Here is a 19255-nt window from a genome sequence, read left to right as displayed (position 1 = left end):
TCCACTGTCTTAATCTGTACGTCGCTTTGGATAAAAGCGTCTGCTAAATGAATAAATGTAAATGCAAAATGTAAATGTAGTTATAACCAGCACACCATTAGACATCATATATTAATAGATGTAGTTCACTAAGACTAAAAATCTGAAAACCTCTGACATATGTTTTATTATTAGTATGTTTTCTTTATGTAAATACCTATGCACTTTAGTGATTGTAGACACACAAACGTGAACAGGGGCCTGTTCTTCGTACGTCGTTTATTACATCCAAGATCAAATGACACATCCAAGATGATATCATCGTGCTAATCCTGATCCGGCTAATTGGGTTCTTCGAGCACACCTGTTGTGTATGATTAGTATCGCTGGATTGAGTTATCTGAGATAATTGCGCCTTCATGTGTTGGCTTAAAAGGGGATATGTATCTATACTCGAAACCATGATCAGCAGTGCAGCGATTGGCTGGTGGCAAGACGCCAATGTAATGACGTCATATAATTTAAAACGACACCTGACGAACAACTTGACAAATTTCTGGACTTTTATAAGGAAACAGCCAAGCAAACAAAACTACATAAATGTTATAATAGATACATGAAACAGATAACAGATACATGTTTTTATTTTATTAGAATATTTTTCATGATTCCCAATTATTTAGATTCGCAATTTATAATAGTTGTGCAGTCTTTACATTTTTATTTCAGTGTAGAAATTATCTATTCATTTCATTTTATATTTGGACAGATTTGTAACGTGACAGCATTAATGAAAGTTTCTTAAGGGTCAATATCATGTCATCTGCATCTCCTGCGCTCCATCAAGACACTCTTATAATAGCAGTCATCACTCAAAATAATGCATGACTCTATTATCTGTTTAGCATGTGTGTAAGACTCTAATACAATTATGAAGTAATAATTTTATGTCATAAATATTTCAGTGAGTAAAACTAGCTGTGTCTATAGTAGGCTGTTATCGACTACACAGCATTTTTATATTATTTTTAATTAATTTTTTTAATGATTATTATTTTAAATTATTGTCCCTGGATCAGTACGATACTCTTGTAATAAGTAGCGGTTGTAGCAGACATATTTTGAGTATCAGTTCTGGTTGAAAAGAATAAGCGATCTAATCCTGTTTACATGAAATAAGCTGCTCGCGAGCAAGTTCAAGCTGACGGACCTGTTGCTATGACAGCAGCTCCGGGATGAGCCTCGAAGAAGATCATGCCAAATCGTCAACATTCAAATCCAGTTAACTGAGTTAGCGACGTACGAAGAACAGGCCCCAGGACTTTTATTTTGATCTAGTGTGTGACGTCATAAGTGCGCCGCGCTCCCGCATCCGAGTTTCAGTTGGAGAAAGGTTTGTGTTTTAATAATCTTAAAAGCGTTTAAATCCACATTCAATACTTTTTCAATACGTTTTTTTTTACAAGCGATGTAAGGTTAATTAACCATTAATGAATGTTACGTTGTAATTTATTTTCGAACATTTATAATGAATGTTGTTTTGTGTAAATAGACCGCATTTACACATTAGTAACAGAAACAGTGCGTCCCATTTCGCTCCCTATGTAGGGAAATCAGTTCATCCTAAACACGAATTAATTCACTGTTAAGTGCTGATGGAGAAACGGAGCTGTTTCGAATCTTCGAGTCAATTGAATCAAATGCTTCACAAAAGATTCACTGTTTTCAATCGCTGAACGAGACCTGTTGCTCAAAACATTTCAACGTGCCGCAGCTTTTCACGTAGTCTAATCTTTTCACATAATTAAGGATTCTCTAGTCCAACCTGTTACATTTCTAAAGTAAATAAACATTTGACTTATACTCAGTCAACAGTAAAGAAAATAAAACCAAACATTTGACTTATACTCAGTCAACAGTAAAGAAAATAAAACCAAACTACTCAGTATATATATATATATATATATATATATATATATATATATATATATATATATATATATATATATATATATATATATGTCATTCCACGAAACCGGTACGATTTGGACTTATACATTTTTAGATTTTTTATCTAAATATATTACTTTTCTGAACACACCACAACATTAATAACATATTCAACTTCCAGAAAAACATATTTTCCCACCTCAGGCATCAAATCCCTATTTATTATTGGTTACTATTTTAAGGTAAGGGCACTATTAATCTTCAACCCCGTTATGGACACTATGGGAGCTCTCTGAATATGATTATAAAATGTATTTGTAATGAAATCAACATTTTCCTCTTATTCAAATGTCCCTCACACTTAATTCAATAATTGCAAGTATAAAAGTTACATAAAATCTCACTTTTGCTATACTAAAGCCTGAAATGGTCACTTTTTGTGACCGCAACCTCATCATTTTTTACCAAAGTTGTGGTTTAACTTCAGAATTTGAACTAAAATCAGTATTCTTATTGCTCTGATCATTTCAGACTGAGTTCAACAAACATTAAATTACTTTTTCATAAACTTAAAAAAATAATTAATAAAAACTTAAGTGTAACAGGGTTGAGACTAGGGTAACGGGGTTGAAGATGGTAATGGGGTTGAAGAGACAAATACAGTATAACTTCTAAATAGTTGTTTTTTACTCAAATTCACTGTAAGATTTTCTATAAACACTGCATTTCAATATGTTACCAAGAAAGACAACAAATATAAATTACAATTGAACTGAGTTTTATTAACCCGACTGCAGGAAAAACAACAATAACAGCTACATTAGAACAGTATAAACTGACAAATCGGACTGATCTGGTTCTCAACTCAATCCGGTTACAACAGTAACAGCTCACCGGTGAAATGTATTAAATCATTCATGAGTTTTGAGTTTTACATTGAGTGAGTGAGAGAGAGGGAGAGAGAGAGAGAGAGAGAGTGTGAGTGTGTGTGTGTGTGTGTGTGTGTGTGTGTGAAAACAACAATAACAGTATACATTAGAACATTATAATCTGACTGAATAGGTCCTCAAAATAAATCATAACTTGCAACGTGTGTGTGCGCGCGTGTGTGTGTGTGAGTGAGTGAGTGTCCATGTACACATGGCATTCAAAGTCTGGCCCACACCTCTTTCAAGATCTCCACATGGCGCTTTGTCACAGGCTTTGGTGGTGGAATGATTTCAAGGATGTCATCAAACATATACCAGAGAATATCATCCCGAGCCGGCCAGAACAATCGGTTTGGCCCAACACGATGCATACATTTCACTTGGACATGTGTTTCATCTGTGCTAAGGATGATGCCTGGATACAGCTCTTGATCATATCTGAGTATGCACCACTGCCCAAGCAGCTCTGGACATTCCCCACTGGATTTCCTTTTCTGCCCGTGTCTGTGGATTCCCTTCACTGGCTGGCTGCGGGACAGGCACAGCAGTTGGTATCTCCTGGCCAAAACTGAAACACTGTGTGTTGAAGCACTTGCAGTTAAACTGCTTGCGTGTTGTGCACATGCAGCTGACATCACGGTGTATCAGTTCTCCTGGAGCCAGAGTAATCACCTGGTGGATTCTCATGGTTCCCGGGACTGCGGGTATTTGCTTTGGCATTTTCTCCATTGCACTCTCAACATCCTCATTCTTTACAAAGAACAGTTTCACTGTTGTGTTTGTCTCAGTCAAGGCCTTGAACAGCTCGTGTGCATTCGGGATATCACGCCCCTTTGCCACCATCATGTCAGCTGTTCTTTTTAAGGCTCCCCCTACACCATCTGGGGCTCCTTTGCCATGACTAGCCTCAAAAAAATTCCAAGAGGCAGCCTTGAATCCTCTTCTGTTTAATTCTGTGCTAAAAAGGAAGAAGTTTCCTGGTTGTTTGTACTGAGTACAGGGGCCATCGCTAAAAAAGTGCAGCACAGACACTTGTGTATGTGTGGCCTGGAGGTAATCCAGCACTGGATTGAGGTGTTGCCATATTGCTGGAGGGCCTTTATGTCTGCAGGGGGAGATGGTGCTGAAGCACACAGGCTCTGGTTTTCCACCAACATACAACACCCCTGTATGCAGAGTGGCCTGCTGGTGTGTAGCCCCAAAGTGGACTGCTTGACAGCAAAACAGTGAATATGAGATCTTTTCATCAGAGTTCTCTGATAAAAATCTTCTGTGATGATTTTTTAGTGTATCCACCAGGAACCTCTTCTGCATCTTGACTTCATCTTGACTTTATTCCTTGTGAGTGTTTGTTTGGTCCCTGTTGTGATCCTACTGACATCATCTCTTACATAGAACATCTTCACTCTGTTCTTGAATTCATCAGTGAACCTGTTGGTCGTCTTCCTTTCAAAGCTAAGACTCTCCTTATGCTGCCAACGCTTACTCGAAAAGCCAAGGGAATCCTCAGCATATCTCTGTAACCTGTATTTTTTGACAATTCTCCCTGTTGTCACTTTTGCAATTAGCTGTCTATCCCTTTCTTTGTTGGTCTGCTGATATTTGTTACTTATGTCTTTAATTAGTGATTATTGATACAGCAACATCTTCCTGATTCTGGGGTTTACAGGGCAATTTGCTGTTAGCTCATTCACCTTTGACCGTGGTGAATCAGAATTCTTCTTTAAACGTTGGCACCTTTTTTGTATTTTTCTTTCTGTTTTCTTTCTTTTTCCAGGCTTTCCTGAAGTTCTTCTATTTTCTTCTTCAGCATGTTTCTTTCTTTTCTTATTTTTTTGTTCCCATCAACATGTTGCCTACAAACACAATCAATATATTGGTCAATAATGATGAGAAATGGATATGATAGGATAATTAGGGAAATAACACAGGGAAAAGGATGAAAGAAATCAGGGCTCAGTTGAAGGGTAAAAAGTCTTGACAAATCTTTATCCGTTTGAAGGCTGCCAAAACAGCAAAGAGCCATAAATCTGATGTTTTTTTTCAGTCTATCACATGCAAACTAAATTGACTACACTTTTTTCTGAAGTGTTCAAATTTTCCAACACTTTCTAACACTCAGCCTAGTCATTTCTTAAACTCATAACTGCTCACTGTTGCTCTACCTTGAAGACCCTTGCTGTGGATACTGCTCTGGGGGATGATCTGGGCTTTGTGGAGGAGTAGTTACATTTCTCAGTGCTTCTCTCTTCTCCTTGCTTCTTTTGTAAGCTGCTCTCCACTTTCTATGCTTCAGCTGCTGTTGTCTTCCACTTAGATCATTTATACCTTTCTTTTTTCCTGACTCTACATTTTTTCTCCATCTCTGGCGTTCATTTTGCAAGTATTTCTCCCTTTTTTCAGGATCAGCTTTTAGGCGTGCACGATACTGCCTCTGCCTTTCCGCCGCTGTTGTCGGTGCCATCACAGACTCATAGATGTCTGTAGATGTTTAAATTGATATCATTAAATAAAAAAATATTTCAGAGCAATTTACTTAACACTGAGGTGTGAAAATCTAGGCAGTAATATATTAATTCATTTAAATTACTGGATAACGTCAGAACCAAAGAGTTAAAAACACAACCCCATCACAATCTCACAACCCCGTTATGATCAAATAAGTAACGGGGTTGAGTGTGACGGGGTTGTGATTTTTTGCTCAAAATGGCCACTGCTCTACATGTAGTGAATGACAGGGGAGCACATGGAATGCATGATTTGAAGAAATTGTGTATATTGTTGAAATAACAAAGATAATTTTCACAAGTAATAGTTTTCTAACTTTATTTGATGTAACAGGGTTGAGTCGTTAAGCTTGACAACAACAATATCACAATATAAATAAGTTATAATTATAAAAGATGGTGGTAACTTGCCTGTGTTTGCTCACAATGTTGGTCAGAAGACTTCAATGATGTCACTTCCTGTTATTGATGCCACATAAGGATCAGTTAATTATTTTTATGGGGGGAGAATGATGTGCGTAACGGGGTTGAGCGGTTACTGAGGGACAGTACTAAATAATGTAATTTTAATGAATAATCATGAACTTACTTAGAAAAAAATAATTAACAGCAAATAAGCACAGATAGATATTTATGGGAAAGGCAAAATGTATGGACTTTTATTTTATTTTATTGTTCATATTCCAAGTACACTTTCATTGAAGGCCACGAGGGACATGACAAAATAGGTGGTGTCAACTGAAAAAAACAAGATAATTTGTAATAATTAAATAAAATGTATATCATGTTTTCAAACTTAATTAAATGAGACATTTCAATTGATACAAAAAACTTTTAAAAATAGATTTTGGTGACCCAATAGATAAAATACACTTGAAAAGGTCAGAGGGACTCAAATTGTACCGGTTTCGTGGAATGACTCATATATATATATATATATATATATATATATATATATATATATATATATATATATATATATATATATATTGCAGAATGAATGAATGAATGAATACGGTATTTAAACATTGCTTCGACTATAAAAATGGGAAGTAGACTGAAAGAAACTGGGATTACCGGAGAAAACTGGTTAGGTTCAGAGTAAATTACCATGGTACAAGTTACCTCTCTTTCAGAAACAGTCTTGACGTACCCTGCTTTCTCGGCTTTGACAAACCTACCGTTCTGATACAGAAAACCCAGTTTCCCTTATTTCAGGGTCTACACAAGTTTCACTTAACCTCCTTTCTGAAACGGGCCCCAGGTCATTTAAGTACATTAACTCTCACCCTGACTGACTACTGAACTAGGATCTGATTGAGACACTCCCAGAGATTAAGTTTGCATTTATCTTTCTTACTGTTAATTATTCTGATCTTAAACAGGACAAAGTGCCCAAACACACAGAAAAACTCCAGCTGAAGCGACTGAGATCCAAGTGACACTATTATAAAGATGGAGTTTATTAAAGAGGAGAGTAAAGACGTGAAGATTGAAGAAACATTCAGAGTCAAACAAGAAGACACTGAGGAACAAACAAAGATTATGCTTATTAAAGAGGAGAGTAAAGATATGAAGACTGAAGAAACATTCAGAGTCAAACAAGAAGACACTGAGGAACAAACAGGTTGGTTTTCATTCTCAAAGCTGAACTATTTTGTTCTTTACATATGCTTTAGATATTTATTTGCCATATGTTTTTGTACACTTGTCTGTAGGACTGTCACGATAACAAATTTTGCTGGACGATAAATTGTCCAAGAAATTATCACGATAAACGGTAATATTGTCGTTCTAAGACCAGTTTCAACTAATATAACGATAATGGCATAATAACGCAGGTACACCTTTTCAAAGATCAATAAACTTTTATTGTATTTTATGGCAGAATCAGAGCAAGAAATACCAACATGTTGACTTTGTGTGGCTTAAAATGTATTAATTTTGTATGTTATGTTTATATGCCAGTTAGGAGTCGTTCACATATCGCGTTTTTTTGGCGCTCAAGTTATTTAAAATGCGGTATATTCGTGCTCATAATGGAAGCGACGCGCTCGCAACGCGCTCGTTTTTTCGAGTTAAAAGCAACAGCGTTTCAGAATGACGCAAGCGCACCAGTTCATGTGAAAAGAACCAACTCAATCAGCTTCCTTCGGGGTGAAACACTGCAGAGTTTTTTTATTTTTCTTCGAAAATAAATCTTGTTAGCAGAGTTACAACAAGGGCTTTTTGGTGGTGGAAATCCATTGCTGAAATGTCCTTGTTGTAACGGATATCACAGCTGATGGATGCTTCGCAACGACAGACGCCTCAAAGCGCAACTGCACGAGTAAAAAAAGAAAGAAGGAGAAAACACGTGTGTGTGAACTCACTGGGTGCATTGACACGCAACCACACGCCTAAAGACATATTTAGCTGAGCAAGCCAAATGAAGCGAGCGAAATGTAGGCCCATTTCCAGAGATAGTATTGCCGGCCCGAGACTCGAACCTACAACCCTAGGGTTAGGAGTCAAACTCTCTAACCACTAGGCCAGGCATTGAATCGATTGTAAAATACCAAATATTGGTAAATCCATGGACAACAGGCGAATGTAAAGATTCAATATATTGGTAAATACCAATATTTCGGATGATTTATTGGCGTGAAGTTACGTGCACAATGACAAACAGGAGTGCAACATTCTCGAAAAACAATAAGCAGAGTGGACTGTGTGTCCGAAGCTGCAGCTGCTGTGTGACGCGTTCTCCAAAAAAAGAAAAAAAACCTGGACGCGCTCCAAGAGAAGGTCGTTAAAATCAATTTCCTTTTTTCGTTTTCGAAAGTTGTGTTGGTTGGTCCAATCGATTCATGCAATAGATTCTCGAACATAAAGTGACAGTCAACAGGGACACGGTTTTAGACTAGACGGGAGAAGGGATAGGAAAAGATCTGGGCACAGTTTTTCCAGAACTTCGTGCCAAGTTAAATCGGTGTAGAGCTGTTTTAACTAATTTTTTAGATTTATTATGGTGCCCGAACCCGTATGACTTTGAACGGTGACCGCAAACATTTTGTTTCCTGCAACCGCAGCCATCATTACCAAACGCGAACCGTTGACTCTTACAGTGAATGAGACGAAGCAAATGCACAGGCCATAGTGTGACATCTGTGTAGACATAGATGACACAGTTTTTATTTTTTTTTTATTTTTATTTTTTTATAAAAGAATGTAGTCTTCGTTTGTATGTAGGCCTAGGCAATTTATATATTTACAGTACTTACTAAAATAGAATTAATACTATTTTATTGCTTTTGTATTAGTTGTTTAAAGAGTTTATAAAAAAAAAAATTGGTCTGTCTTAATGCAAATGTACAACTGGCAAGTCGGGCGGACTAAAAGCAAAAAAAAAAATATTTAAAAAAAATTAAATAAAGTCATTCCTAAATTGACAGGGTCAGTCGGGTTTATTATTTTTAAGGATGGCCTGATCGTATAGTTCCCAGCCATATCAGTCTTAGTACACGATGTAACTACAGAAGAGTCAAGTTTTAAATAGAAAATTTCCTTTTTGAGGCAGATGCTAATAGTCTAATCAGATTCAATGATCTATGCTAAGCTAAAAGTGCTTTTGGCCAGACCAGAGATCGGCTGAATGGATAATACTCTGTTTATCTCTAGGGGAATTGGAAAATGAGCTCTGACTCAGAAAACACAATTTTTATAATAAATAATTAAAATGTCTTTTCTGGTTTTACAACACATTCATTATTTTTTTTCCATTGTTTTCACTAACAAGCTTGGTGTGTGCTTGAGTGCAGAATAGAATATAGATTAAAGGTCCCCCAAATATGTAAGTAAATGTTATTAATATAAACATGCAATTAGTGGACTAATTGCTTAAAGGCACAATATGTAATACTTCGCCGCTGGAGGGCCTGTATTCAAAATAAACAAAGAGTGTAGAATTATGGGAGTTGTGGTTTTCATCCCCACAGCTGACGCAATCCAATGGGACTCGGGCAGAAATTATGTTCATGGATGAGCTAATGATTTATTAACGTAGTAGAGTGAAGCCAGGTTGAAAGCTGTCGCAGTGAAACGAGGCCACTGAACGAGTGACACACGGATTGAAAGCAACAGAGCTTTTATTGTGCCACAATTGACCAATTTTGCTCCTTCCGGTCATGTGTATTTGGGGAAAAAGCAGTGCTGTTTCATTCTAGATTCATTTTAAAGTTCAGTTACAATCAGGGATGTCCAGATCCGATCACATGATCGGAAATTGGGCCCGATCACGTTGTTTCAGACCTGATCGGAATCAGACGTAACCTCCCAATCAGGACTTGGATATATATATATATATCATGATTTTTTTTAACATCTCCACACAGAAACAGCAACCATGCGGCATGACATCATTTGACTGCCTCATTTAGTTCAGTTGAATCGTACCAGAGTTAGTTTCCCCCTTTAGTGCGGTTCATTTGGGCAGATGAGTAAGCAGCAATCGCACTTCAGTGTGGACCAAACAAGCGTACCGAGACCTGCTTGAAGAGGTGGTCTCAGTACGCTTTCAAACAAACTCTGGAGAGATTTGTTTGTGGTAAGAACGTGATCTGACCTCGAAAAGTTGTTGTCTTGTAGTAACTGTGTTATCTGCCTTGTTTTAAATTTATAACACTTTGGTGCAATGCCGTTGTTGTTAAATGTGCTTTAAAAATAAAAATTACTTGACTCCCTTACAAAAACAGTTTTTTTTTAATTATTACATGGGATTACTATTTGAAGAATTTTTAGTTTGATTGTAGAGTTACAAATTTGTATTTGTCTTTTTGCCTTAGATCTGATGGTGCTGAAAGAGGACCGTCAAGAACTGAATGATATGGAAGAGAAAGATCATTATTTCATAAGTGGAGAAAAACATTTTGGCTGCTCACAGACTGACAAGTCTTCCTCAAGAAAAAAGGCACAAAATACAAGAAGACGACACTTCTGCCAACAGTGTGGAAAGAGTTTCAGTCAAAAAGCAAAGATCAAAACACACATGAGAGTTCACACAGGAGAGAAGCCTTATGGCTGCCAACAGTGTGGAAAACATTTCAGTAAAAAAGATTATCTTAAAATACATGTTAGAATTCACACTGGAGAGAAGCCTTACACATGTCCTCAGTGTGGAAAGAGTTTTACTCAACTTGGAAACTTTAGACTCCACATGAGTGTTCACACCAGAAAGAAGCCTTACAAATGCCAACACTGTGGAAGACGTTTCAGTCAGAAAAGAAACCTTAATTACCACATGACAATTCACACTGAAGAGAGTCTTTTCACCTGCCAACAGTGTGGAACAACTTTCACTCACAAAGGAAGCTTTAACAGACACCTTAGTATTCACAATGTAGTGCAGCGTTACACCTGCCAACAGTGTGGAAAGAGTTTTGATCAAGATCAAAACCTTAAAGTCCATATGAAATCTCATAAAGAGAAAACCTACACATGTTCTGAGTGTGGAAAGAGTCTCAGTCAAAAACGGACCTATATAGACCACATGAGAATTCACTCTGGAGATCAACCCTACAGATGCACTTCGTGTGGAAAGGGATTCAATTACAAACATCACCTTGAAGAGCACATAAGAATTCACACTGGAGAGAAGCCTTTCACCTGCCAGCAGTGTGGAAGAAGTTTTACCCGAAAAGGAAACCTTAACAAGCACATGAGAACTCATACAGCAGAAAAGCCGTTTACATGTGGTCACTGTGGACAGGGTTTCAAAAATAAAGCAGCACTTATGAACCACATGAATTTTCACATATGAAAGAACTGTAATTTATGTCATGAATGTGGAAAGGTTCACAGTCTGGAAACATCTCAAGAATCATTGCAAAAACAATGTTCAAAATACCTGATTGTTGGATTTAGGCCATGCTTATTACCTACAATCACCTAAAGGATTATTAGGAATACCATACTAATACTGTGTTTGACCCCCTCTCTCCTTCAGAACTGCCTTAATTCTACGTGGCATTGATTCAACAAGCTGCTGAAAGCATTCTTTAGAAATGTTGGCCCATATTGATAGGATCGCATCTTGCAGTTGATGGAGATTTGTGGGATGCACATCCAGGGCATGAAGCTCCTTTTCCACCACATCCCAAAGATGCTCTGTTGGGTTGAGATCTGGTGACTGTGGGGGCCGTTTTAGTACAGTGAACTCATTGTCATGTTCAAGAAACCAATCTGAAATGATTCGAGCTTTGTGACATGGTGCATTATCCTGCTGGAAGTAGCCATCAGAGGATGGGTACATGGTGGTCATAAAGGGATGGACGTGGTCAGAAACAATGCTCAGGTAGGCCATGGCATTTAAACGATGCCCAATTGGCACTAAGGGGCCTAAAGTGTCCCAAGAAAACATGCCCCACACCATGCCGCCACCACCAGCAGCCTGCACAGTGGTAACAAGGCATGATGGATCCATGTTCTCATTCTGTTTACGCCAATTTCTGACTCTACCATCTGAATATCTCAACAGAAATCGAGAGGCAACATTTTTTCCAGTCTTCAACTGTCCAAATTTGGGGAGCTCGTGCAAATTGTAGCCTCTTTTTCCTATTTGTAGTGGAGATGAGTGGTACCTGGTGGGGTCTTCTGCTTTTGTAGCCCATCCACCTCAAGGTTGTGCGTGTTGTGGCTTCACAAATGCTTTGCTGCATAGCTCTGTTTTAACGAGTGGTTATTTCAGTCAAAGTTGTTCTTCGATCAGCTTGAATCAGTCGGCCCATTCTCCTCTGACCTCTAGCATCAACAAGGCATTTTCGCCCACAGGACTGCCACATACTGGATGTTTTTCCCTTTTCACGCCATTCTTTGTAAACCCTAGAAATGGTTGTGAATGAAAATCCCAGTAACTGAGCAGATTGTGAAATACTGACATATATTTTGAACGCTATTGATGTGTCGCACAGTTTAATCGTTAACGATTTTTTATTATTATTGATGTGAAAACCCTGTATTTTTTAATCTCTTGAATTATGTACAAAATGTTTCATGATTAAACATCTGTTCACACTATTTCAATTGGCAGTGGATCGAGGGTACTATATCAACCAAGATAGGCTTGTTGAAAACCTTAAAGGTCCCATAGAATGCAAAAATCATAAGGTGTTTGAACACAGTTGTGTGGCCGCAGTGTGTGAAAACAACCAGCCTATAATGGTAAAGATCCACACACTCATTGATTTATCATTAAATGAGTCAGTGAAAGTCCCACCCATTTGTGATGCTCCCTGTCCTATTAGAAATGTTGAGAAAAGTGAGTATTCTACATGACAGCACACATACATTATTCACTCCAGTGTAGTTTCATGTTGTTATGGGCTCATCTGCAATACTTATCAGAGCTTTTCCTTTCAGATATCAAATAGACATTTAGTAATTGGTCTTTAAGATGTTTATGGTGTATGTAAATCCACTTTGAAGATGTGCGCCGTCCCACAAGCTTCAATGGGTCACTCTGACCATGTCATGGTCCATCTGATTCCTGCATACAGGCAGAAATTAAAGCTTTCCAGAACAGTATTGGGGATTTCAAAGCAGTGGAGGAGAGAATCTGTGGGGAATCTTCAAGTATGGTTGGATTGTACTGACAGGGATGTATTCAGGAATGACACCAACAACCTGGATGAGGATACAGAGGTTGTGACATAGATTAGCTTCATCACGGTGAGTTACAACAATGACAAACCCTGGTTCACAGCTACATTCAGACAGCTAAGGCTAGAGAAGGAGGCTGCATTTAAAAGTGGGGATAAAATCAGGTTTAAAGAGTCAAAGTACAAGTTTAGCAAGGCAGTGACCGCAGATTCTGAGAAACTACAACAGCATCCTTGGAAAGCAGCCGGACCAGACTCTGTTTTTCCATCCACCCTGAAGTAATGTGCTGACCAGCTGTCTCCAGAGTTTACAGACATTTTTAACACCTCTTTGGAGATCTGCCATGTGTCAGCCTGCTCCAAGACCACCCCCATCAAACCCTGTGCCCATAAAATCCAGGCTCACAAGTCTAAATGACTACAGACCTGACGCCCTGACATCAGTACTGCCCTACAGAGAAACAACACCTTAACTCGCAAGAATGTGAAACTGAGAAAAACAACTTTAAAGTTTTTTTTACTTGTCCAGCCAAATTAATTATAGGTAGGACACTGGAAATGTAACAATTAGATGTTTTGGTAATGAAACTTATCTACATTACAAAATTGTTTTTTACCCCTATTTTGAAGTTAATGTGTTCTGTCTTTGCATTGTCTGCAAAACATGAGAAGTCATACCAAGACAAAAGGCATTAACTTCCACATTATCAATATTTGGTTGTAGATCATTATTTACAAAATCATTATAGTAACACCTGTATAAAATCTAGTGATCATGGACTATCTCATATAGGATATTGCATATAGTAATGTGACTGTATTAAGGTGACTCAATTAGTAATTGGCTTATTAAACTAAAATAACAACTTGTGGATAGAAGTGAATGCCAGCAAGTGTGAATAATGCCCAGAATGCTTGTGGACTAAACATTTCCGATGACGTTCATTGACATGAATTGATTTTATTGGGTTACAAGAAAAGGTAGGACATGGGTTTAATCGCGAACTGTTATGGGCTACTGATTTTATGGTTGATCATGCTAGCTACTGTATACACCGTATAACTCCAAAACTGGCAGCATAACCTCATTTCACGAGTTCACACTTACATATAATTAGCTGAAGTATTATAGTGCATATTTGGCGTGCTGTCCGGGGCAGGGGCTCCGAGCTCGGGAATGGCCCGAACCTAGAGTACCCCCCCGTATATGTAAAAGTGTAAAATGTCTATAATAAATAATTAAAATGTCTTTTCTGGTTTTACAACACATTCATTATTTTTTTTCCATTGTTTTCACTAACAAGCTTGGTGTGTGCTTGAGTGCAGAATAGAATATAGATTAAAGGTCCCCCAAATATGTAAGTAAATGTATTAATATAAACATGCAATTAGTGGACTCTAGTGGAGGAGATGGGGATGGAGGGGGGATGCTGACAAACCATCAATGGAGACAGGTAGGCTAATTCAGCTGTATTTATACCCTAAGGTTAGGGTATAAATTAATTAGCTGAAGTATTATAGTGCATATTTGGCGTGCTGTTCGGGGCAGGGGCTCCGAGCTCGGGAATGGTCCGAACCTAGAGTACCCCCCAAAAAGCAATAGCGGAAAGGACAGCCGCCAGACTAAGGACCCCCCACAATAGCTTTGACATCTGGCGGGGACTGATATTTAAAAAGCAGGTTGGAAGGGCCTATATGTACTCCAGTGATTGCAACTTTACCTATTGGAGAAATGGGCCCCACCGGCTGCTTGTGTCGGACTATGTGATTTAGGGCGCCCGGTCGGGGGGGTTCAAGCCGTTGCACAACCGGAGCACCTCACTGCATTGGAACGGATGAGCCCCACCGGCCGATAGCGGAGGAGCGACGTGATTGGATTGCCCGACCAGGAGGGCCCGAGTTGTCTCGACCGGAATAGGTAACGGTGTTGGCGTACGGGCCCTACTGGCTGATGAGCCCCTGCTAGTCAGTGGGCAACCAGGGCAGATACCTAACCGAGAGGACCCATGAAGCCTCCGACTGGAGATCAAGACTCAGGACGACGGACGTGTAAGTCCTCTCGGTTTGAGCAGATAAACAGCTTTGGGCTGCCGACAAAGAGGACTCTTGCAACACCCAACGGGAGATCAATACTCACGGCATCGGATGGATAAGACCTGTTTGTGGGCAACAAGAAAAGAAAACCCAACCGGGAGCACTCTCGCCTACATCTGACACGAGCACAATACTCAACGGCGTCAGACGGGTAAGCCTCACCGGCCGGGGAGCGGGAGAAGGAAAACCCGACTGCGCGGGCTCTCACAGCATCCGATGGGAGATCAGGACTCAGAACATCGAACGGGTAAGCCTCACCAGACGGGGGGGAAAAGATTTGGACAGAGTTTGGCGGGAAGTGGAGACTCTTGTCATCGTATGCGAGCACCGCCACCCGTCAAACAGGAACGAAAGTTTAGGTGACCGTGAGACTCTCGCCGATGTCCGATGGGAGCTCAATACTCAAGGCATCGAACGGGTAAGCCTCCCCGACCGTAGCATGGAAAAGTAAAGTTTAAGTGGCTGGGAGACTCTCGCCGACGTCCGATGGGAGCTCAATACTCAAGGCACCGAATGGATAAGTCTCGCCAACTGTAGAAAGGAAAAGGTAAGGTTGTCAAGCTGGGAGGCTCTCGCCGACGTCCGATGGGAGCTCAATACTCAAGGCATCGAACGGATAAGCCTCTCCGGACGTAAGACGGAAAGGTAAAGTTGTGTTGCCAGGAGGCTCTTGCCGGCGTCCGATGGGAGCTCAATACTCAAGGCATCGAACGGATAAGCCTCGCTGACTATAGGAGGAAAAGGTAAGGGTGTGTGGCCTGGAGGCTCGCGCCAGCATCCCGAGGGAGCTTAATACTGACGGCATTGGATGGGTAAGCCTTTTAGACCAAAGGATGAAAAAAGTTGTCTGGCCGGGAGACTTCGCAACCATCTGACGGGAGCTCAATACTCACGGTGTCGAATGGGTAAGCCTCGCCGACCGTAGAAAGGAAAAGTAATGTGGTCTAGGCGGGAAGCTCTCACCGACGTCTGATGGGAGGTAATTACTCGCGGCATCAGACGGGAAAGCCTCTCCGAACGTAAGAAAGAAAGGTAAAGTTGTATGGCCAGTATTGGGCCAGACAGTGAAGGAGGGTTTTTTTTCACTTTTTTTTTTTTTTTTTTTTTTTTTTTTTTTTAAACATGGAAAAGGCAAAGTTTGGATCAAGCCGGAAGCACTCTTGCAGTGCCTGACAGGGTTCAATACTAAGAACAATTTGGTTGTCTAAAGGGTAGATGCTCTGACGATTACTGCATAATTGTTTAACGAATCCAATGAGCTGCTTCCGATATAAAGTCAGAAAATCTTGGTGCAGTCAATGTATTTGAAAATTTAAGTGTACAAAAAATAAATAGAATTTCAGTAACCCTGTGCCAGTGTACCTCGGATGAGTGCCATTAATCAGCGATATGGCCATTGTCAATCGTCATCTTGTCAGTGCGTGAGATTGACGATACGTATATGTATGTAATCATGCTTGGGTAGAGGAAGACAGAGACTCTGTTCTTGTCATGGCTTGACTTTTTGCTGTTTTAAACCATGTGGGTGAAAGAAAGAGAGCCTATGGAGTCACCGATAGTCTAAAAGAATATACTTTCAGATGCACTGATAAACTGATGTTAAATATGAATTCATTATATTTAAAACAGCTAGTTCATGTAATCGGGTACTACGATCATCTCGCTTGTCTTGTGAAAAATTTGCTGCATCTGCACACGGAAGTTATCTATCTAAATGATCTGGAAATCGGTCAATGGTAAAACAATAGAGGATTTCATTTAAAGTTCAACAATTAAACCCTAATATGGACGTAAACGAACATGTTAAATATAGTATTCAAAACCGGTAAATATATTTGGAGTAAGGTTTAGTTGAAACTGATGCATTGGTCGTACGTGGTCCGGACCATGCGCCTCATGATGAGACCGACACAACGCCACGGAAACAAAAGAATGAGATGCATTCTAACATAACGGAGGCATTAAACTTAGTTAGTGAGGCTTGTGTAAAATATTGCGCATACCAGATTACTTGTTACGGTGCAATGAAATACCTTGTATCTGCAGACGATGTACGTCTGTTTGCGGATTGAGACTTCTTCATCGCCTACAGGCTCGAATCATCCTTGCAAGCATGGGCAAGCGTGAAATGAAATAATGGAGCAGTTTGGTAGCTGAATTGTAGTGGCCGCCTAATAATGATAATAAAATACAATAATAGGAGAATGAGTCTAATATCGTCTTGACTATAATTGGTACGTAATACTATCACGACCACCTAGGATGAATAGGCATAACTTGGAAGCGGAGGTGATGTCGACTTTTGCCAGAAGAGAACCAACGACCCATTGAATGATGAAAAAGGATTTGAGGAGATACAGAAAAGGCTCCTGCGGGAGCAGACACTGCTGCGGCAGATACAGAAAAGGCTACTGCGGGAGCAGACACTGCTGTGGCAGTGGGGAGATACAGAGAAGGCTCCTGCAGGAGCAGACACTGCTGCGGCAGTGGGGAGATACAGAAAAGGCTCCTGCAGGAGCAGACACTGCTGCGGCAGTGAGGAGATACGGAAAACAGATAAGTAAAGGGGAGCATGAGAAGAAGAGGAGAGATACACGCCATGAACACACCCCCGGAGCAGTGGGCAACCATTTATGCTGCAGCGCCCGGGGAGCAGTTGGGGGTTCGGTGCCTTGCTCAAGGACACCACGATCATGGTATTGCCAGCCCGAGATTCGAACCCACAACCCTAGGGTTAGGGGTCAAACTCTCTAACCACTAGGCCCATCTTCCCCCTCCTTGGCTGTGGGAAGAGTAGACAGGTTAGTAACATTTGATGGGGCAACCAAAAAATTAATGCATAGTCTACTGTGTTGCCAGCTTAGTGATTGGTTCCCTAATTTGACAATTCCTTAAGCCTTTGTCCACATTAGTACGTTCCTGTTGGAAAAGCATCATTCCTCTTGTTTTGGCCTTCCAGCCTTTTTAAGCAGCCTCCAAAACTGGTAAATTTGAAACACTGGTTTCACATGGTAGTATAGACTTTAGAAACAGAGGCTTCTGAAAACAATGTACATCATTTAGTCTTGTAAAACATACCAAGAGATTTGATTATGGCAATGACATAAATTGCAGTTATGTGCTATTTACTTCCAAGCAGTTTCTAAAGATATTTACTTGCATGCTTTTCAATATTATAGACCTAGAAAGACAACAGAATTTTTTTTACTCACACTTGCTGTCCTGCGGCAAAACGAGGGTAGTGGTGTATTAGATAAATTCTAAGCGATCACGCCAGTAAATGGTGAAATATATCCCTAAATAAATTGATCCTGCCAGACTAATTGCATGAAACTTATGTCTGTGTGAGGTTTAAACATGCACGGTAAGGCAGATAATATCTTTGGACATTTCAGTGTGGATGACGACTATGGGAAAAAAGCCTTGGCTTCGTGGTAAAAATTGGCATCCTCATCCAACAGAACTATGTCATAACCTCATTTAACAAACTTTAAGCCACCTTCCATGGCACACGACATTTGGACACGATTGTCATATTTCTCCCTCTAGGCAGTCGTGCAGAACTTTTAAACTGGTCGTGCAGCAACTGTTACCTTGGCATGTTCACCATGGTAAAATTAATGATTTTAATGAATATAATGTATGAATACATCGTCACAAATCAGATGACCCCCAAGTAAAACCGTAGGTTTTATGGGGCTAATCAAATAAATAATGGTTTAATAATTATTTCTTCCATAATTATTATAAACCACCATTTTACATAAATTGTGTTTGATGAATAATGTTAAAGTTAACGAAATATTGGTAATTCTGACCTCGCAGTGCTGCAACAACGCGTCGACGTCATCGATTACGTCGACGTGCGTGAAATGCGTCGACGCGTCACATGGTTTGTTTACATCTCGCTTAACGGCATACTGGGAATGAAGAAAGTTGCAGTCTTTCACGAAAACAGAGACCACTGTATGGGAATACTTTAAAAAGAGGACAAATAAAATGGCCCTTTGTTCACCTTGCAAAACCGATATGGTGTACCACGGCAGCACAACTGCGATGCGCGAGCACCTCAGAGGAAAACATCTTGGCGCTCTCCGGTTACGATTTAACTGGTTACCGTGTGATCTGGTGACCAACTTCCTGGTTCAGGTCTGATATTCTT

At 39.8% G+C, this 19255-nt stretch overlaps 1 protein-coding gene across 1 annotated transcript; it reads left to right on the top strand.

Annotated features, from left to right (window-relative positions):
• The first annotated feature begins 1327 nt into the window (after positions 1–1327).
• LOC127941375 (gastrula zinc finger protein XlCGF8.2DB-like) lies at positions 1328–12418 on the top strand. The gene is made up of 3 exons (XM_052536377.1): positions 1328–1372; positions 6751–6992; positions 10189–12418. Exons 2-3 carry the CDS (start codon positions 6821–6823, stop codon positions 11160–11162), a joined length of 1146 nt encoding a protein of 381 aa, XP_052392337.1. The 5' UTR covers positions 1328–1372; positions 6751–6820; the 3' UTR covers positions 11163–12418.
• The last annotated feature ends 6837 nt before the right edge of the window (positions 12419–19255 follow it).

Source organism: Carassius gibelio, chromosome A21 (genome assembly GCF_023724105.1).
Source record: "Carassius gibelio isolate Cgi1373 ecotype wild population from Czech Republic chromosome A21, carGib1.2-hapl.c, whole genome shotgun sequence".
In the NCBI taxonomy this organism is placed as follows: domain Eukaryota; kingdom Metazoa; phylum Chordata; class Actinopteri; order Cypriniformes; family Cyprinidae; genus Carassius; species Carassius gibelio.
Note: the sequence above shows the minus strand (reverse complement) of the source record. Positions and strands in the feature narration are given on the sequence as shown.